Genomic DNA, 21,446 nt, shown 5'->3' with positions numbered 1-21,446 from the left:
GACTAGCTCATTGATCAAAGATGGTTAAGGTTTGCTAACCATAGACATGAGTTGTCATTTGATAACGGGATCACATCATTGGAAGAATGATGTGATGGACAAGACCCAACCCTTAGCATAGCATATGATCGTTCAGTTTATTGCTACTGCTTTCTTAATGTCAAATACATGTTTCTTCGACCATGAGATCATGCAATTCACGGATACCGGAGGAATACCTTGTGTGCTATCAAGCGTCACAACATAACTGGGTGATCATAAAAATGCTCTACAGGTATCTCCGAAGGTGTCTGTTGAGTTGGCGTGAATCAAATTGGGATTTGTCACTCTGTATATCGAAGAGGTATCTCTGAGCCCTCTCGGTAATACAACATCACAAGAAGCTTGCAAGAAAAGTGACTAAGGAGTTAGTTACGAGATGATGTATTATCCAACGAGTAAAGAGACTTGTTGATAACGAGATTGAACTAGGTATAGAGATACCGACGATCGAATATCGGGCAAGTAACATACCGACAAACAAAGGGAATTACATATGTTGTCATAAAGGTTCGACCGATAAATATCTTCGTAGAATATGTAGGAACCAATATGGGCATCCAGGTCCCGCTATTGGTTATTGACCGGAGAAGTGTCTCGGTCATGTCTACATCATTCTCGAGCCCGTAGGGTCTGCACGCTTAACGTTCGTTGATGATATAGTATTATATGAGTTATGTGAATTGGTGACCGAATGTTGTTCGGAGTCTTGGATGAGATCACAGACATGACGAGGAGCTCCGGAATGGTCCGGAGGTAAAGATTGATATATAGGTTGATAGTATTTGGTCTCCGAAAAGGTTTCGAAATGCACCAGGTATTATCAGATCACCAGAAGGGGTTTCGGGAGGCCACGGGAGCATATTGGACCAAACGGGCCAACGAGGGAGAGCACACCAGCCCACATAGGGTTGGCGCACCCCCACCTCATGGAGGGCGGCCCTAGGGAAGGAAGGGAGAGGGCTAGCCCCCTCTTTCCTTCTCTTCCACATGCAGTGAAAGGAAAAGGGGGGCGCCTCCCCTCCTGCCTTCCCCCCCAAGCGCCAGGAAGGAAAGGGGAGGACGCGGTCAGGGCAGGCGCTAAGGCTGGCCGCCGGCCCCCTTGGGGCGCCCTAGGGCTGCCTTCCCTCCCCCACCTATGTATATGTGAGGAGGAAGAGGGGCAACAGACACCACGATCCCCAAGCCATGTGCGGCGCCCCTCTCCCTCTAGTTCACCCTCATTCATATTTTCATAGTGCTCGGTGAAGCCCTTGGGAGATAGTTGCATCACCACCGTCACCACGCCGTCGTGCTGTCGGACTCATCTACTACTTCGGCCGTCTTGCTGGATCAAGAAGGCGAGGGCGTTATCGAGCTGAACGTGTGCTGAACGCGGAGGTGTCGTACGTTCGGTACTTGATCGGGCGGATCATGAAGGTGTACGAATACATCAACCGCATTGATAAACACTTCCGCTTAACGGTCTACGAGGGTACGTAGACACTCTTCCCTCTCGTCGCTATGCATCTCCATGGAAAGATCTTGCGTGTGCATAGAAAAAAATTGTTTTACATGCAACGTTCCCCAACAGTTGCAGGCGAGGAAGAAGGGAGAAAGAGTAAATGGATCCGGTAGGTTGAGGGGGTAGATTTGATGCATTTTAAGATGGGGTGGGGCTATCGGGTTCGATGTGGTGGACGCGCCCGGACACACGTAGGCGCCCTCATATCCGCCCCATATTTAGGCTGGATATGAGGGGTGTCGGTCAGCCTAGGCGTTTGATGCCCGTTTAAAGCGCCCGTCTAGGTTGCATTTTTGTGACTTGGCTGTCTGCCCGGGCGTTTGAGTTGGGTTTGGGGCGCCCTGTTGTAGATGCTCTTAGATGTCCTAGGGTGTAGTGTGTTGTTGTGTTCAGTTCTTCCTGTATTTTCTTTTGATTTTGTTGCCAGTTATCTGGCTTTGTAAGAGGGTCACCTCACCATCTTGTATCGTTCGGTCATACACTTGTTCGGTTGTGGCTACATTCATAAAGCGAAGCGAAAGCCTGTTTTGAGAGAGAGAGTTTGTCTCCAAAATAGAAAGGTGGGCATGGTTCCAGGCACCCACGTGAACAGTAAAATTGAGAAAAATACTAGAAAATTTAAGAGAAAAACTAAAATTTTAGGGTATTGACTTTGTCGACCACTCTACTCGCGTGTGAAGTTTTATGAAGAAATTGGTGAAGAAAATGCAATTGGGGTCTTACTGTTCACTCAAACAATGCTTTTTATACCATCTTTTTCTCTATTTTTACCTAGAATACTACAGATGTCATTTCTTCATGAAATTTCATACGCAAGTATACCGATTGACTATGTATGTTACAGAAATAACATAATTTACTTTGTTTTCCTAATGATTTTTTCAAATTTACTATTCATAAAGGGTTCACGTGAAACCATGTTCCAAAAGTCTGTGGCCGCGTTTGTCCCCGTTTTACTTTGCAGTTTGATCATTTGATCTATCTTATCTCAATGAAAGACGACCATGGACCGCGCATGGAAGTTTTGGTGGCAGGAAAAGAGATACTCCAACTACTCCCTCTGCACTAATATAAGAGTGTTTAGATCATTAAAACTAATGATCTAAACACTCTTATATTAGTTTATCGAGGGAGTACTAATTAATTTTTTAGAGATGAGATAATCCAGTTAAATCCTTGGACTTGTGTGGCTTACAACAGCTTGAAGTGAGAAAAGTCCTGGATCTTACTGGCTAGGCCATGAGGTGGTGAGCTAACCAGCCAGCTCACTTCTACAGTACCCTACAGTTTCTCCTAGTAGGACAAGTCGTTACACCCATGACCCACAGTACCATCGAAGCACCACCGAAGTTGCCTTTGTTTGATTGACTGATTTTATTTTTATTTTTTTGCGGGAATGTTTGATTGACTGATTGTCGACCCGTCTCTTATACTGAATCCACAGAGAGCCGCGCGGAAATGTCACGCGCCACGCACGATATGGACGGCAACGCCGCCCCTGACGCCTACGCCAGGTACGAGGCGATCGCTTCCTCCCTCCCGACGTCGGCGTGCCAGGGCCTGGGGGCCGCCGCGTACAAGAACCACCGCGGCTTCTGGTACCCGGCGCACCAAATGTCGCCGACGCTCGCCGCGCGGGACACCTTCGTCGCCCGCCCCACCGACATCCTCGTCGCCACCCTGCCCAAGTCCGGCACCACGTGGCTCAAGGCGCTCGTGTTCGCCGTCGCGTACCGCCGCACGCACACGCCAGCACTGGAGGACGGCGCGGGGCAGCGCCGCCACCCGCTCCTGGGCTCCAGCCCCCACGACCTCGTCCCATTCCCGCACTACGTCTACGAGAAGCACCGGTCGGCCGCGGCGCCGCTCCTGGAGGCGATGCCGGCGCCGCGCGTGCTGGCCGTGCACGCGCCGCTCTCGGCGCTTCCGGCGTCCGTGGCCGGCTCCGGCTGCCGCGCCGTCTACATGTGCCGGGACCCCAAGGACGCGCTCGTCTCGCTCTGGCACTACCTCCGCAAAGCCAACCGTCCGGGCGCCACCGCGGCGTCGCTCGAGGAGCTGCTCGCGGCGTTCTGCGACGGCGTCTCGCCGTTCGGGCCGGCGTGGGAGCACGTGGCCGAGTACTGGAGGGAGAGCCTGGCGCGGCCGGAGCAGGTCATGTTCCTCCGGTACGAGCACGTCAAGGAGGACACGGTGGGGAGCGTGAAGCGGCTCGCCGAGTTCCTCGGCTGCCCGTTCACGGCCGAGGAGGCGGCCGGGGGCGTCCCCGAGGCCGTGGCAGCGCTGTGCGGCATAGAGCGGATGAGGAGCGTGGAGGCGAACCGCACCGGCGAGTACGGGGTTCACTGGAAGTTCAGCAACTCGGCGTTCTTCAGGAATGGGGAGGTTGGGGACTGGAAGCAGCACATAACGGCCGAGATGGCGCAGAGAATCGATGGCATCATGGATGGTAAGTTGCGGGGCATTGGCCTCTCGCTTATCACTGAACCAAAGCAACTTCTGAATGAAAATTAAATTATGATGACTGAACGTCATGAAAAATGCAGCACTTCTTCCTTATTTTTCTTTGGCCCAATCGATCCAAAAACCCTCGAGTAAATTGCAAAAAACCACCACAATTCAGGACCCTAATTCAGAAAACCGCCATCATTCAAGTTTTTTTTTAAAAACCACCAACATTATGATGACAGTTTTCAAAAAACACTAATAACATGATAAGCAACGTTTGATACAGAATCTGACGGATGGGTCCCATGTGTAAGTGATGACATGGACAAAAAATTGAGGCCCTTTTGCCTGGACCGTTAAGTTGGTATATGGCCCACCTGTCAGTATCTCCACTCCTCACTCTCTCGTGCATTTTATCAAGCACCCTATGCGCATAGCCACGCCCACGCCATGGCCGTCACTACCTCGCCGGCGTGACTCCTCCAGCGCCGGCAGCCAGCGCCGCCACCTTTAGCTCCCCTGCGCGCTTCCCCTCCTCCTCCTCCTCCTCCCGTCACCAGCTCCACCCCGCGCTCGCCGCCAGCAGCAGAACGAGCAGCGCGCGCCGGACAACCGGCTGCTGACCAAGCCGCGCGTGCCCGACTGCATCCTCGGCAAGGGAACAAGCACGCCGGCCAGCCGGCTGCGGACCGAACCGTGCGCCGCCACCTCCAGCTCCTCCCCGCGCGCTTGCCCTCTCCTCCCATTTCTTGCCCCACGCCATGCTCGCCGCCCGCCGCGGACCGGCAAGCTGCAGCAGCAGATACTCCCGACCACGCCGGGCACGCATCCCCCTCTGGTCTAGCCCTGGCCCCACGCTCGCTTCCCTTTGCTCTGTGGCGGCCGCGAGTTCTGGGCGCATCTGAAGCTGGTCGGTGGCTGCCTGCGGGAGGCGAGTCGGGCATGGCGAAGGCGGAGCTCGCCGGGACGCGGCGCTGCGAGGTAGGCCTGCCGGCGGCCAACTAGCGTGCGAGGCGACGGGCGGCGGTGCTTCGAGGCAGGCCTGCCGGCGGCCGACTAGGGCGCTGGGGGCGGCCGGTCCGGGCGCGGGCTCGCTGGGCACGGCGATGGACTTTTTTTAAGAACGATGGATGCGAACTGGTCAAACCTAACAAAGTTAGCGCCGTTAGTACATGCGTGACGGGCGGCGTCTTCACCCTCACCACGTGGCACATTATACTGGGACCCATCCGTCAGATTTTGCATCAAGCTGCTATAATCAGTCAATTAGCGTTTTTTGAAAACTGTCACCGCAATATTGGTGGTTTTTTGAAAAAAAACTGAATGATGGTGGTTTTCTGAATTAGGGTCCCCAATTGTGGTGGTTTTTTGCAATTTACTCAAAAACCCTCAGAAGCACCTTGTGAAGTGAAACATAAACCCTCGGCGTCGACTCAGACGGCAATGGAGGCCTTGTTGGTGTGCAATGTGTATCTGAAGTTGTATGTAAGATTTAAATACTGTAGTAGAGACAGAGATACAAGAATCTTGACACTCCGATGTGCATAATTCAGCTGCAAGCCAGCGATTGCTTGCCACGAAATTTTTCATGTTACAAGCACACAGTGCTCAAAATAAGACATCGGTAATTTCTGTGCTGGGCAATGGTCAAAGAACAGAAGAGAAAGGCCTACACCACCAACACTGCATCCCGTCCAAATTCAAAATGACCATCAGAATATGAAGCTACTACCACGAATCCTGAGGAACTACCGCCCTCAAATTAACTTCAGAACTTATCATACCCAGACTAAAATCCCGTATTAAACAGGGCAAGGCAACAAATGATAAAACATATACAGTATATTCCAGTGAAGAAGTGAACGACACCACCACGAAGCAAAATCAATCCTGCAAGAGATTGCACTGAGCTTTTGACGAATTTTATTTCAGACTGTAGATTAGAACGATTGGACAGATATTTTACACACCTGGTACAGACTACAGAGTAAAGCTTAAATTACACAGATATATGGTGTCATTCTTCTTGCTCCCTCAGACTTTCATACTATGTTTCGTATATATTAGTACTCCCTCCGGTTCATATTAACCTTGTACTAAGTCTGAGTCAATTAATTTGGACCGGAGGGAATAGATGTTTTTCTGATGTACGCCATGTTGCATCTTCATTATTCTGATTCATTAGAGAGGTAGGTGGAAGGGGGGTGAGAGCTCCTCCTTGTAATGGCCTGAAGTAGTCTTGGAATGGGAGGCGTATCAAGATCAGATAGGCCCTCTAGAATACGAACAACTTCGCCCATCGTCGGCCGATCAAACTCATCATCCTGAATGCACCAACAAGCAACCTTGCATAGCCGTTCAGCCTCCTCTAGATTTACATCACCCGATAATTTTTCATCCACCAAGCTTGCCACATCTCCCTCGAGAAGCATTTGCGCAGCATGCACAGGGAAGAAAACAGCACAGTCACCACCTACACTGTATTGTTCAAATGAATTCTGTCTTCCTGATATTATTTCCATTAGCACCATCCCATAACCATAAACATCGACTTTTGCCGTGATAGCAACCCCGCTTATCCATTCGGGTGCAAGGTATCCTGCAGTTCCTCTTGTTGTAGTCAGAACCCGGCTAAAATCCCTCCCTATTAACTTGGCCATACCAAAGTCAGCAATTTTAGCAACAAACGACGTGTCAAGAAGTATATTTTGTGGCTTGATATCACAGTGTATGATCAAGTCTTGGCAGCTCTCATGCAGGTAAGCCAGCCCTCTAGCAACTCCCAGAGCTATTTTATACCTGGTTCCCCAGTTTAAAACTGTGTTGTTGTCCTGAAATAGATGGATGTCAAGAGAACGATTTGGCATGTGCTCATATGCAAGTAACCTCCGTTCACCCTCGCAACAGAAACCGATCAGTCTAACTAAATTGATATGTTGTATAACTCCAACTGAAGTCACCTCAGCCCTGAATTGTTTTTCTCCTTGACAAGCACCATCAAGCCTTTTCACTGCCATTGTAGCTGAGTCGGTCAGATATGCCTTGAACACAGAACCAAAGCCGCCGGCACCTAGCTTCTCGGAGAAATTTCTTGTTGCCCTCTGCAAATCAATGTATCTAAATGCAATAATTCCACCACCGTCTTGAGGATTTTTCAGTGTACCACCAGACCAATCCCTATTGTTCCTCCGAATCATCAGTAGAAGAACTAGCAATATGAGTGCCAGCAACCCCAGTGCGGTGACAATGGCAGCTGACAAAATCCGAGTGGCCACTCTTCTGTCAGGTTTCTGAGTTTGCATCTCTTTTGCAGCAAGGCGAAGATAAAGAACTGCGCCATCATTTGTATCGGTAGTGTCAGCATGCTGCTGTTTTACATTGAGGAGTTCCTCATGCCAAATGGAGCATTGACTGTCAGTGCAAGAATACGCAGTGCAAGAGCAATTTCTCAGGCAAACTTCTGCGCATTCTCTAGCACTGATAGCAGCGCCTATGTTGTCAGCATTCTGAGGCAATTTCACATTGGACAAGGAGTAGAATTCATCAGTCATTCCTGCAGTACTCCTGTTACTGCCACAATTTAAAGGAGTATTTCTCACGCATCCACCGCTTCTATCATTTTGCTCCCAATCCTCTGGGGATCTTATGGAGAAGCCCTTCATACAGCTACAATATGGAGCTGAGTTATCATCGCACACAGTGAATGGTCCACAGAGAGCATAGACATCACACTGAGCTTTGGGGTTGGAGTAGGAACCTAACCAACCCTGCGAGACCTCATCCCAGATTAAAGTCTTCATTTGACCAGAAACATCAAGTAGATGATGCATGATCATCGTGTCATTCAGTAAGGTGAATGTGAAGTACTCTTCATTTGTGTTGTTGACAAACTTGAAGTCTATCAAGCTGCGGCTTAACATCTCTGGAATGGAGCTAAAATACTGTCCATTCCATTCCCCGCTAGACCAGTATGCTATCGATGAGTTCAAAAGTGTAAGGATCAACCTGTTAGGAACTAACTCATAACAGTAACGACCACGAGCTGGGTCAATCAAGTTCTTTCCGGAAACAAGACGGCGAGTCAAACCAGTGACCTTGTCTTGGCCGATCTTTGCACCAGGGAGAAAAGTATTTGTTGGGTGATCAAAACTCTGCCATAAAATGTCGGATGACTTTGAGGCATTTTGTAGGACAAGGTTTCCACTGTTCATGAGCATGGCCATGGTGGTGTTGGTTCTGATACTAACTCCGCTAGACCAGATCATGGAATTGGTGGCTTGATCCAAGATGACAAGATTGCCATCTTGGGAAATTGTGAACCTAACTAAAGCTGGCTGTGTGATTGGATCATCACGGTTTGCGACCCACACCGGAGTTATCTTGGGGACTTTATTAAACCAAATGCCTAGGTACCAATTCAAGGTGTTGCGGGACTTACTGCCTGGTTGGAAGAAGCCAAGCGCAAACTTGCCATCTAGGGAGACAAGCTTGTCACCGACACCGCAAACAAGTCCTTGGCCTGGTGCAATGGAGTCAATGGCAGCAGAGGATGCAGGAATCTGTAGGGTGGAAATAAGGCCAAGAAGTAATATGTGAAGCAGCATATTGAAGTTGAGCAAACTGCGAAACAAGCTGCCACTGATAAGAAGCACAGAATGGGTAGCGCTGCTTTAATATTAAGAAGCAACAAAAACATAGTACAACACAAGACAAGACTAGGCATGGTGGAGACTGGAGAACGCGACGGGTACCCTTGCCGTTGGGGCACGGCTGAAATGGTAACCACAAAAACTGTTGAGTGAAACATCCTGACAATGACCATAAAACCTCCTGAGTGGTTGCGCAGCATACAACCATAAAGTGGTTAGGTTCTATCAGCATCAGGGAAACAGAGATGCCTGAACAACAGCTAACCAACAGAAGACCTTGAGCGGTCACCTGCCATTACTCTCTGGAACCCTTGGAGATCTGCAATAAGTACTACGATTCCGCGGTCACATCAAATTACCTTCAGCCTTTGCTTGGGGTGACTAAGAAAGATCACTGGCCCTGTAACACTTGGTACTCGGGGAATTGCATCATCGGTGGAGCTTCAGATTTCGCAATGCCAGCTATCTTGACACTAAAATGCATTGCCCTCTCAAGGCAGGCAGCATGCATTTTGCTAACTAACGCCCTGTTCGGTATCCCTCCGCTCCACAACGCCACGAGCGGAGTTGGCGGAGCTGTTGTTCAAATCGAAGGAGTTGTGGTTTCCCCGCTCCACAGATTCTGGGAGCGGGTGATTACGAACAGGCCCTTCGTATTTTCTTCACGAAAGGGCATGACTCCTGACGTCCTTTGCAATTTCAAAAATTGCATTGATCACAGGCCATCTTAGCAGAACAATTCAAACAATTAGAATGGGTCATCCATATATTACATAAAGACCAGGGTCCGGGCTTCGCTCCCTTGCATTCAATCCTCAGGGAATCAATCTAAATCTAAAACTAGTAACAACAGGTTGGCTAGGTTATCATCAAAATAAGTGGGCTTGAATCTTCAGAGAAGACATCGGCAGTACTACTTCCGTTTTAGAACTGCCCTACCAAATACAGTATTCTTGAACAAGAACCCTCGAGGCTTGAGACTATCTACCAGAACTAGAGACTAGTAAGGCTAATCTGGGTATAGAATTCCTTTACCGATCGATAGGCTGCGCCTGCGATGCGGGGAACGAGCTCGATCCACCCAGGGCTCCCGCCGACTCGCCGTGCGGAGCACTGGGCGAACAGAGACATCCCCGGAATGCTCGCCATCTGCTGTTTGGGGGTCGAGTCGTGGGTGAGCAAGGGGCCTAGGCCTGGCTTATTGTTTGGCTGTCACTGAAAAGGCCCAACGCCGAGAACTAACCAACAGAAATAGGCCCATAGAAGAGATGGCTCTTGAAGCTAAAAAGGAAAAAATTGTCTCAAAAAAAAGAGAGATGGCTCGCTCGCGGAATGGTCAACTGCTGAACTGCAGCTTCTCGATGCAAAGATTCAACATGACATTCAGACTTGCATTCGTTCTGAAACTTATTTCTGCTGCTCGTGCGGACAACTGAAGATGCTCCACTCGATTACACACAAACACCATTGTGACAACCACATCACAGTGCTTTCATCAGAGAACAAAATTCAGATGATCCCATATGCGTAAAGAAATGCAATGAACACAAGCATTCGCAAAGCAATGAAGCAGCGGTAACATTCCATTGAACGACATTCCAGAGGCGAACCATCGCTACAAGATACTAGTAATGGTAAGCAGCAGGCGACAACCCAACATTTTCTAAATCCTAACACACGACGACGACACCAAGAACATCAACGGCGGCAGAGAACAGAGACAGAGAGAATTCGTTCATCAGGCCCTCTCGCCCCTGATACGGCGCGCGAGCTGGATGTCCTTGGGCATGATGGTGACCCTCTTGGCGTGGATGGCGCAGAGGTTGGTGTCCTCGAACAGCCCGACGAGGTACGCCTCCGCGGCCTCCTGCAGCGCCGACACGGCGGACGACTGGAACCGGAGGTCCGTCTTGAAGTCCTGCGCGATCTCCCGCACCAGCCGCTGGAACGGCAGCTTTCGGATCAGCAGCTCCGTGCTCTTCTGGTACTTGCGGATCTCGCGCAGGGCGACGGTTCCGGGGCGGAACCTGTGCGGCTTCTTCACGCCGCCGGTGGCCGGCGCCGACTTGCGCGCCGCCTTCGTCGCCAGCTGCTTCCGCGGCGCCTTCCCGCCGGTGGACTTGCGCGCAGTCTGCTTGGTGCGGGCCATCGGATCGGAGGGACTCGGTGGAAGCGAGGGGAGGCCGGGAGGAGCTTGGAAGGTTCGAGAGTGGAGATGTGGGATTGCGGTGTGGGTTCCCGATTTGGGGGGGACTGTATTTGTAGCAGCTGCGGAGGCGGGCGGGCTCGCGAAAATTTTCGCGCGGTGAGGCGGGTTGGCCTTTGGGTGATTCTGGAGCGACGGATGCGATCCAACGGCAGGGAGGGCGCCTGTGCGAGTGGCGATCCGCGAGACGGGCAATGGCGTGACCTTATTGGCTGCGATGGTGTTATGGAGGATCGACGGGCCCATAGAGGATACTGGATTGTTTTTCTTTCTATATTCTTTCCAGGGCCCCGCTTCTTTCATTTTTTCCAGGGCCCATCATACGAATACGGCCCAACGGCGCTCTACGTGGTCACCTATGCCGGGCACTGTTTTCTTCTAAAGAAACAGTTCGTCAAGCTGTGAAAAATCTGAACCAACAGAGAGACCTAGTATTGTCTTTGGTGTTTCAGAAAAGTGATAAAGTTTCATGAATGAGGAAGCTTAGCAACAATGATCGCCACAACAAACTTGTTGGGAGCACACACATTTTCAAAACAGAGGTTTGACACCTGATTTTGGTAAGATACAGATTGCAATGAAGATGGTCTCGAGTGAATGGGTTTTCAGCATGAAAAGATTCACGTCGCCGAATGGAATCACTTTGATGTTTCGATTATATTCATTCGACTTTATCTTACGGACCGAAACTATACTCCGAGTGGCATAATTCAATGTTCCGAGTGGTTTTTGGCCAATCATGTCTTCAAGATAACCTCGGGTGAAGGAGCACTCTTAAGGAATTGTCTTCGTCTCGTCGAGGCAATCGATTTTGATATATAAATCATCTCAATCCGAATTCATATGCAAAAGTTAGAGGCAATACACTGCAGACCGAATCTCAACGGAAATATGGCGCGAGGTGCCAGACACTTGTCTGATAGGTTGCGCGAGTAATTCGGCCATCAAGACGGCCTTGAATCGAAAAACCTTCAACACGGAAAAGTTTCGTCTCGTCGAGCCGATCGATTTTCATATATATTTCGTCTCAATCTGAGGTCGTATGAGGCCTGGAGAGACAAATCAAGATCGGGCTATGTTTTCAGTCGGAAATCCGAGTGAAAAGTTTCATATATATTTCGTCTCAATCCGAGGTCGTATGAGGCCCGGAGAGACAAATCAAGATCGGGCTATGTTTTCAGTCGGAAATCCGAGTGAAAAGTTTACCATCCGAGTGAAAGTTTACGGTCGAGTGAAAATTTACCGGTCGAGTGAAAGTTTGCTGACCGGATGAACTTATTATTATCCAAGTGAAAATATAGTCATCCGAGTGGAAATATGATCATCCGAGTGAAATTGTCGTCCAGGTGAAAATATTTCGAGTGAAAAGATTACCATCGGAACGAAAACTTGCCGATTGAATAAGATAGTGCCTTCCGAGTGGAAATATAGTCATCCGAGTGGAAATATAGTCATCCGAGTGGAAATATAGTCATCTGAGTGAAAGATTGTCTTCCGAGTGAAAAAGTCCAATCGGACGATCCGAGTGAAAGTATCTAATATCCGAGTGGATGAGCTCAAGTCCGAGTGAAATTGAACATGTGCTCGAAAGTTTATCAAAATGACCTTGGATGAAGAAGTGTTCAATACAGAAGTTGTGCGTATCATCAAGACGGTAAACTTTGATTTTGGAGTCATCATCATCAGAGATAATATATAGCCTACAAATTTACTACGAGACTCGGATAATCCAGTCTACTGCAAGACCGAGTCCGACTGGAAGATAAAGATAACCTCGAAAAAAGATGACCTCGAAAAGTATTCAAGATGGCCTTATTTGAAAAAGTGATCAACATGAGAGTTGTTTGTATCGTTGAGGCGCACAAGTTTTATATTTGGGCTGTCTCGATCGGAGATCATATACAAGCCCGGCGGCCCGCGCAAGAAGGAAGACAGAGTTTGGGCCAGATTCAGACTGAATCCGAGTTGGAATAGAATTAGGACTCTAGGACGTGAATTGATGTAATTTTTCTTGTAAGGAAAGCCTAGATGAATCCTTTACTTGTACGGGAAGTCCAGCCGCCTCTTATATATGTTGGGGGTGACGGCCGATTGAATAACACACAATCGAACAAATCAATATACTACTTTTTCATCTACGTTTTATCTCTTCACCGTTTTTCTATCTCGTTCTTCGTTGTTCTTCGTGTTTGAGAGCTGCGAATCCCGAGGCTCTAGGGGTGAGCGAATCGACCTAGGGCAGCCCATAGCCGCCGCACTCCCTGACGGGGTCCCTCTCGGGGGTGTGGGGTTTTCGGGTCTGCAAAAGCGCCTGTCGACTGTCTTGCGTATCGCGCTGTCGGTCGGGTTTCCTTCGATGTGAGCTGCGGTGCATCACCCCCGGCGTCGAGGGTACACGTGACGTGTTCGTGTGTCAACACACTTTTTGGCGACTCCGCTGGGGATCGAAGATCAATCATCATCATCCACCATGTCCGATCTTCCCAAGCCATCTGAGGTAGACGCCGATAACATCATTAAGCCCGGTCGATCATCGCCAAGTCTATGAGGAGTACAAGAAGGCGCGCGAGAAGAAGGACCTGCAGGAGTTCCTTGCAAAATTCAAGAAAGATCGCCAAGGCAACATCACTCCGATTGAAGAAATCAAGTTCCCTCCTCTTCAAACTGAACAGGTTAAACCCTCTGTAAGTACTGCCTTTTCTCCTGAGCAGTGGGCTAAGATTGAAAGTCGTATTGCTGATGGTAACAATCTAGTTTATCAAACTTTTATAGAAAATACTAATGCTCAGAAGAATATATCTCAATCGTCTAGTGGTAATAATGGTGTAGCTGCTAGTGTGCAAAACCCTAATTTGGCTTTACCTATTGCATCGGCGCCTCCCGTGCCGATGACTTATTATCCTACCCAAACAAATCAGATTGTGGCTACACCCATTAATCCTATTATGAGCATGACAGGTTCGGTGGCAACGCCGAACCAAACTCTACCTACAGCTACAACCACTCGACCACTACCAAATTATGGGTCGACATGCATGCCACAATTCCTACCTACAGCTAGTAACCATACTCTTCCTATGTCACTGCCACAAGCTTCATTGTCCACTATGGATGATGGTCTAGCTAATCTTAGAGAGGAGATGGCTAAGATGCTTAGAGAGAATTTTGGAGTTGAGTTACCTCGGAATCGGATTTACCAAAAGCCGTACCCCGAGTACTTTGATGCCATCCAGTGCCCTTCGGGATATAAGATTCCAGATTTTATTAAGTTCAATGGAGAGGGCACAAAAACCACATGGGAGCATGTTAGTCAATACTTAGCACAACTAGGTGAAGCAGGCTCACTAAATGAGTTGAAAGTGCGTTTGTTTCCTTTATCTTTAACTGGTACTGCATTTTCATGGTTTTCTTCTTTATCACATGGTTCCATTCGGGTTTGGTCACAGCTAGAGCAGAAATTTCATGATCACTTTTATAGCGGCGACAATGAACTCAAGTTATCACATCTAACATCGGTTAAACAGAAGCATGATGAATCGGTCTCCGATTACGTCAAGAGATTCAGAGAAACAAAAAACTGGTGTTTTAGTTTGGTGATAATCGAGAGAGACTTGGCAGACCTAGTGCTAAGTGGTTTGAGAACTCCCATTAGATAAAAGATAGAAGGTTATGAGTTCTTAAATATCAACCAAGTCTTACAAAGGACTTTGGCTCAGGAAAGCCGAAGCAAATATCTCAAAGAAGTGCATAGATACAAAGCCGATCTGTAACACCCTGGATGTAACTTTCCCTATTTGTACTCCAACTCTTGCCGTTTCCGGCGTTAAGTTATATTTATTTCTCGGGTTCGGGTCTTTGTCTCCGTGTGTTGTTTTCTTTTTCATGCATCTCATATCATGTCATCATGTGCATTGCATTTGCATACGTGTTCATCTCATGCATCCGAGCTTTTTCCCCGTTGTCCGTTTTGCATTCCGGCGCTTCGTTCTCCTCCGGTGGTCATTTCTAGCTTTCTTTCGTGTTTGGGGATTAAACATTTCCGGATTGGACCGAGACTTGCCAAGCGGCCTTGGTTTACTACCGGTAGACCGCCTGTCAAGTTTCGTATCATTTGGACTTCGTTTGATACTCCAACAGTTAACCGAGGGACCGAAAAGGCCTCGTGTGTGTTGCAGCCCAACACCCCTCCATTTTGGCCCAAAACCCACCAAACTCTGCTCCATGTCCTAGAGCGTTCGATCACGATCGCATGGCCGAAAACCGCACCTCATTTGGACTCTCCTAGCTCCCTCTATGCCTATATATACACCCCTCCATTTTCGGATCTCTCCCTCTCCCCGAAACCCTAAAACTCTCTCCCGCCGCCGCCGGACGTGTCCGCGCCAGGCCGGACAACGTCCGGATCGCACCCGCCGCTGCCCGCAGCCACTCGCGGGGCGCCACGTGGCAGCCGGCCGCCGCCGCCGCCGCGGCCCGCCCGGCCCGCGTAGAGCCCCCGCGGCCCAGAGGAGGAGCGCCGCCCGCCGCCATTCTCCTCCCCGAGCCGGACCACCGCCGCCGCCTCCCTCCTAGCCGGCTGCCGCCCCGGGTCGCCGTGGTGCCCGCCGCCCACGTCGCCGACTCCGGCGGCCGACACCGACGCCGCCGCGTCCGAGCCCGCCGGAACACCGCCGCCCGCCGCCTCCTCGTTGCTCCGGCGAGCCCCGCCTCCTCCCCGACGCCGGCGCCGTCCAGCCGGTCCGGCGACCTCGCCCCGCCATCCGTTTCTTCTCCGGCGACGGTCGTCATCGGGAATCGCGCCGCCGCTACAGTGTTCCGGCCCGGATCTCAGATCTGATTTTTTTCCTAACCCTAGGTCATTTTTTTTCACTAAGTCCCAGATTTTTTAGCTCATATGCTCTTGTTCGAGGCCCCGTAACTTTTCTTCCGTAGCTCCGATTCATGCATATAGTATATCAAATTGTTCGTCTCGATGAGTACATCATTTCGTTCCATTGCATCATTTTCATTTGAGCTCATCTTGATGCCCAAAATGCTGTTAGAAGGAGGCTTCGTGAGTTAATTGTCAGATCTGCTAGTTCATCTTAGACTTTTGTCATTTTTGCCATGATTATTGTGTGCATGCTATGCCTATGAGTCCTTCATATGTTTTGTTAAGCATTTTGTCTTCTTTCCAGAGGTGCAACTCATGCATTTTTAGGATGTGTGTGGTGACTTGTGCAAGCTTGCAAAGTGAGGCACCCGGTAAATCTGTTTTCAGGGACTTAGCTGTTTTCACTAAGTCTGGGATATTTTAGTTCATGATGCCATATGTTCAGCTTGTTTCCTAGTGATCCGTGCCTCTTTTGAGGATGATCAGTAAAGGAGTTTTGTTAATCATGTTATTCTCTATCCATCCTTGTATTTGTTTGCAATTATGGAACACCCTAGCTTGAGTCAATCGAGCTCTACTTTTGCTTCGTTATGAATCTGGGCAGATCGTCAACTCGTTTGCGATTTTGCCGATGCTATTGTAGTTGATACGTGCATGCCATGCCATTGATCTTACCATGTCTAGCTAGTATTTTGTGCCTTCTTAATGGATGTATGCTTGCCTTGCCATGACTTGCACCGTAGTGAGTACATCAAGCTCGTTTACATGCCTTCGTGAGTAATATTTCAGCATGGCTCAGTTTTCACTAAGTCTGGAAACTGATTGTGTTTTAGCCATGTTCGTGTGCCCGTTAGTATATTTTGTGATCCCTTTTGGCCTCAGGTCAGTTTGGGACTTTTGTTAAGCTTGTTGAGTAGCTCCATGCCATGTTCTTACTTGTCTTAATCAGGTCATGTATCATATTGTTTTGCTGCTCCGAAGAGGGCTTCATGATCTGAAATTTCAGACTAGTGTTAATTTCACTAAGTCTGGAATCTGTTTTGCAATTGCGTTTTTGCCATACTTGTTTGGACCTCATAATGGATGAGTTGGCCGTGGCTCAGTGCTAGTCTTTTGTTAAGCATCTTGTGGGCATCCCTGCCATGTATTTTGTTGTCATGTTTGGTGGCTGTAGCATGTTCATCTCATTGCATTTAGATGCCTACTTACTATAAATTGCAGACCGGTGTCATATCTTAAAACGCTTGCCATTTCCAAACCGTAACTCCGATTCCGGCGTTCTTTATATCGTTTTCAAGTGATTTCATCTCATATTTCCAGTGGCACCCTTGGAATTCCAATTTGAGGCCAGGTTCATGCATTTCCTGTCATATCTTGCATTTTGCATCCCTCATCGCATCCCGCATAGCATATCTTCATTTCATCATATTGCTTGGTCTTGCACGTGGTTGATTGTATCCTTGTTGTTTGTTTGTCTTGTTTGGGTAGAGCCGGGAGACGAGTTCGCTACCGAGGAGCCCGTTGAGTTTGCTTGTGAGGATCCAGTCAACTCTGACAACTGTGCAGGCAAGATGATCATACCCTCGAAATCACTACTATCTTTGCTATGCTAGTTTGCTCGCTCTTTGCTATGCCAATGCTACGATGCCTACCTTTTGCTTGTCAGCCTCCCAATTGCCATGTTGAACCTCTAACCCACCTTGTCCTAGCAAACCGTTGATTGGCTATGTTACCGCTTTGCTCAGCCCCTCTTATAGCGTTGCTAGTTGCAGGTGAAGATTGGAGGTTGTTCCTTGTTGGAACATCTTTTATTTACTTGTTGGGATATCATTATATTGACATGTTATCTTAATGCATCTATATACTTGGTAAAGGGTGGAAGGCTCGGCCTCTCGCCTAGTGTTTTGTTCCACTCTTGCCGCCCTAGTTTCCGTCATATCGGTGTTATGTTCTCGGATTTTGCGTTCCTTACGCGGTTGGGTTATAATGGGAACCCCTTGATATTTCGCCTTGATTAAAGCTTGTCCAGCAATGCCCAACATTGGTTTTACCATTTGCCACCTAGCCCTTTTCTTTCCCTTGGGTTCTGCAGACTCAAGGGTCATCTTATTTACACCCCCGGGCCAGTGCTCCTCTGAGTGTTGGTCCACCTGTCAGCTGCCGGTGGCCACCAGGGGCAACTCTGGGCTGGCCTACCCATACCTAAGACAATCTGAGTGTGCCCTGAGAAAGAGATATGTGCAGCTCCTATCGGGATTTGTCGGCACATTCGGGCGGTGTTGCTGGTCTTATTTTAACCTGTCGAAGTGTCTTGAGTTACCGAGATGCCGAGTCTGATCGGAACGTCTTGGGAGGAGGTCTATTCCTTCGTTGACCGTGAGAGCTTGTCATGGGCTAAGTTGGGACTCCCCTGCAGGGATTGAACTTTCGAAAGCCGTGCCCGCGGTTATGGGCAGATGGGAATTTGTTAATGTCCGGTTGTAGATAACTTGAACCTTAATTAATTAAAATGAATCAACTGAGTGTGTTACCGTGATGGCCTCTTCTCGGCGGAGTCCGGGAAGTGGACACGGTGTTGGAGTTATGCTTGCGCAGGTTGTTCCTCTAGATTCTCGCTCGTGCTTTGCCTCCTCTTCTCGCTCTCTTTGGCGTATAAGTTAGCCACCATATATGCTAGTCGCTTGCTGTAGCTCCACATACTTTTGCCTTATCCTTCCTATAAGCTTAAATAGTCTTGATCGCGAGGGTGCGAGATTGCTGAGTCCCTGTGGCTCACAGATACTATAACTCCAGATGCAGGTCCAGGTGATTCCGCTCCAGGTGACGAGTACGAGCTCAAGTGGGAGTTCGACGAGGACTCTCAGTGTTACTACGTGTCTTTTCCTGATGATCAGTAGCGGTGCCTAGTTGGGGTTTGATTCAGGGCCTTGTCGCATGTTGGGTTCTTTTCCATTTTGGCGCCGTAGTCGGGCCATGAGTGTTTGTATGATGGATGTTATTTATGTACTTTGATGTGATGTGGCGAGTGTAAGCCAACTATGTTCTTCCCCCTTTTATTATATATTACATGGGATGTTGTAATGATTGCCTGACTTGCGACATTGCTTTCAATGCGGTTATGTCTCTAAGTCGTGCCTCGACACGTGGGAGCTATAGCCGCATCGAGGGCGTTATACGATCGTCCAAAGATGAATATGGTGGAATATGATAGTGATCACTCGGACGATGAGGGTGATGTTTTTGCTACTGAATTTGTTTGGCCATCTAAGGCCAAACCCTTTACTTGCAATGATCTGAAACCGATTCATAAGAATCGTGATGAAGAGATGAAGTTTACTTTTAACATTGCTAAGTGTGATAGAATATTTGATGCTTTGCTGCAGGCTAAGATTATTAGAATATCTCATACTTTACCGCCGTTTGAAGAGCTAAAACGGCGTGCTTATTGCAAGTATCATAATTCTTTTTCTCATGCTACTAACGATTGCAATGTTTTTCGACGACAGATACAATCGGCCATTAATGACGGACGATTGAACTTTTCTGAGATGCAAGTTGATAAACAACCTTTTCCAATGAATACCATGGATTTGGAGGGGAAGAAGCTACTCATTCGGCCTGAGGTAGCCGAATCTGCTAATAAAGCTAATATCATTATTGGTGAGCCCAGGAAAGACAAGGAAGGCAGCACTGTCTTGGGGAGACATGTTGTGCTTGATAAGCAGCCCGATGGCAAGGAAGTAATCAAAATAACCATCAAAAATCCTACACTCGGGGGGCAACTGCAAGTGCAAGAAAATGCTCGTGTGAGATTTGTCAAGCCCAAGAGTCCAGAAATTGGCAAGTGGAAAAGGAATGAAGTTAAAGTACAGCGCAAGCGGATCAAGCCAACTTTTGATATGTTGTTGTCCAAGTACACCAACTAGTCGGCCGGTTCTAGTTTTAATCGACCGACTCATCTGAAGCGACCAAGTCACCATCAGCTGATATGTTCAGTCAGTATATGAAACTGAGTGGACCAAGGGTGTCGTTTCCAGAAGAGCATACGCAATCTGTTTGGGATCGAGTTGGCTATTCATATAGAGGCCGACTGGCTATCAGTCGGCTGGTCAAAACATGCGACCAGATAGAAATTATCTGAGTGTAAGAATGCACCCAGGTGGAAGTTATCCGAGTGAAAAAATGTGGTCAAGTAGATTCCATCCGACTGAATTCCATCCGAGTGGATTCCATACGAGTGACATCCATTCGAGTGGATTCCATCAGAGTAAAAAGGTGCGCCCAAGTGGAAATTTCATGCATCTAGAAAGTCGAAAAAATGGTGTGTTAAATCACCAAGTGTTGCAGCAATTGAGTCGGGAAAAGGCAAGGAGAAAATGGATGCCGACTCACTTATCTTGGGCACCGAAACATTCGCCATACAGCAGCCGATTGTGCATAGCAATCCGACTGAGCCGATACTATCTATCGCGCCAAAGCACTCGGCTAATAACCATGAAGCAAGCACCAGCCGAGTAAAAACGAGAGATCCTAAATACACTCAGCCAAAGTGGTGTCCTCCAGGGCTAACAAAGACACAAAAGAGGAAACTACAGAGGTTAAGGAGTCAAGAGATGGCAGGACAAGAGGCCGAGAAGCAAAGGGATAAGTTGTTCAATGACACTCGGCCTATGGTACCTACAAAACAAGTGTGGAGGCCCAAACAAATACAAGATGTTGTGGCTTCTACACCTATCACAGCAGCACCTACACTACCAAAAGAGGACGACGCAATCATTGCATCGTCTACGTTACCTATTGCTTCCTCTTCACTCGGACAAATTTCTGAATCGGTGGATGCACTTGAGGAGGAGGCTGATATGTTGGACTATGAGTCTACACCGGTTCATCAAGGTATGGATATCAATATGGTGTATTACTTACCTGCTGAGTTTCGTGCTGTAGATGAGGAAGGGGAGGTGGCTCAGCTGGATTTTGGCCCTAAAAACACGATATTCGAGAAGCCAAAAGAGCCAGTAACGCATCTGAAACCATTATATCTCAGAGGTCATATCAACGGGTCGCCCCTCACTCGGATGCTTGTTGATGGTGGTGCTGTGGTAAATCTTATGCCTTATTCGGTCTTCAAGAAATTGGGTTTGCCTGATGAAGAATTGATCAAGACCAATATGATGCTCAACGGGTTTGAAGGCAAAGAGAAAACTGAAGCCAAAGGTGTAATGTATGTGGAGCTTACAGTCGGAAGCAAAACTTTGGCTACTGCATTCTTTGTCGCTGAGGTGCAAGGTAACTACAACGTTATACTAGGCCGTGATTGGGTTCATGCAAACCAGTGCGTGCCATCCACTATGCACCAGTTTTTGATTCAGTGGGTTGATGATGAAGTGGAAGTTATTCATGCGGATAACTTGGCATGTGTTGCTTTGGCCGATGCATCGGTGGATTGGAAACATCCCAATGCTACTTGCTTGACGGGACGTGACTTATCAAAATTTGATTTTCTCAGCGCGACCAAGAATGGTTTTGTGCCCGTCTCCTTAAAGCCGAGTGAATGCAATCGGCTCCAAGGTATGATATGTTTAAATGGATCCTAATTCCGAGTGGTTACAAAAACATCTTGTAAAGTATCGGTCCAATGAGAATGATATGTATGAGTCTATAGAGGAGTTGGATGACATGGATAAACTTGGACAAGGTTTTACATCAGCCGATCCGTTAGAAGAGGTA

At 48.3% G+C, this 21,446-nt stretch overlaps 3 protein-coding genes across 3 annotated transcripts; 1 reads left to right on the top strand and 2 right to left on the bottom strand.

The window, feature by feature from the left end:
• Nucleotides 1–2,975: 2,975 nt before the first annotated feature.
• On the top strand, nucleotides 2,976–5,795 carry LOC125538215 (cytosolic sulfotransferase 8-like). Its single transcript, XM_048701492.1, has one exon. The coding sequence runs from the start codon at nucleotides 3,002–3,004 to the stop codon at nucleotides 4,055–4,057; it is 1,056 nt and encodes a 351-aa protein (XP_048557449.1). The 5' UTR covers nucleotides 2,976–3,001; the 3' UTR covers nucleotides 4,058–5,795.
• A 102-nt stretch (nucleotides 5,796–5,897) lies between these two features.
• On the bottom strand, nucleotides 5,898–9,298 carry LOC125538212 (G-type lectin S-receptor-like serine/threonine-protein kinase At2g19130). Its single transcript, XM_048701491.1, has one exon. It carries the CDS (start codon nucleotides 8,593–8,595, stop codon nucleotides 6,160–6,162), a length of 2,436 nt encoding a protein of 811 aa, XP_048557448.1. The 5' UTR covers nucleotides 8,596–9,298; the 3' UTR covers nucleotides 5,898–6,159.
• Nucleotides 9,299–10,193: 895 nt separating this feature from the next.
• LOC125538216 (histone H3.2) lies at nucleotides 10,194–10,875 on the bottom strand. The gene has a single exon (XM_048701493.1). It carries the CDS (start codon nucleotides 10,787–10,789, stop codon nucleotides 10,379–10,381), a length of 411 nt encoding a protein of 136 aa, XP_048557450.1. The 5' UTR covers nucleotides 10,790–10,875; the 3' UTR covers nucleotides 10,194–10,378.
• Nucleotides 10,876–21,446: the final 10,571 nt, after the last annotated feature.

This window comes from Triticum urartu, chromosome 2 (assembly GCF_003073215.2).
Source record: "Triticum urartu cultivar G1812 chromosome 2, Tu2.1, whole genome shotgun sequence".
In the NCBI taxonomy this organism is placed as follows: Eukaryota; Viridiplantae; Streptophyta; class Magnoliopsida; order Poales; family Poaceae; genus Triticum; species Triticum urartu.
This window is presented reverse-complemented; position numbering and strand designations above follow the sequence as displayed.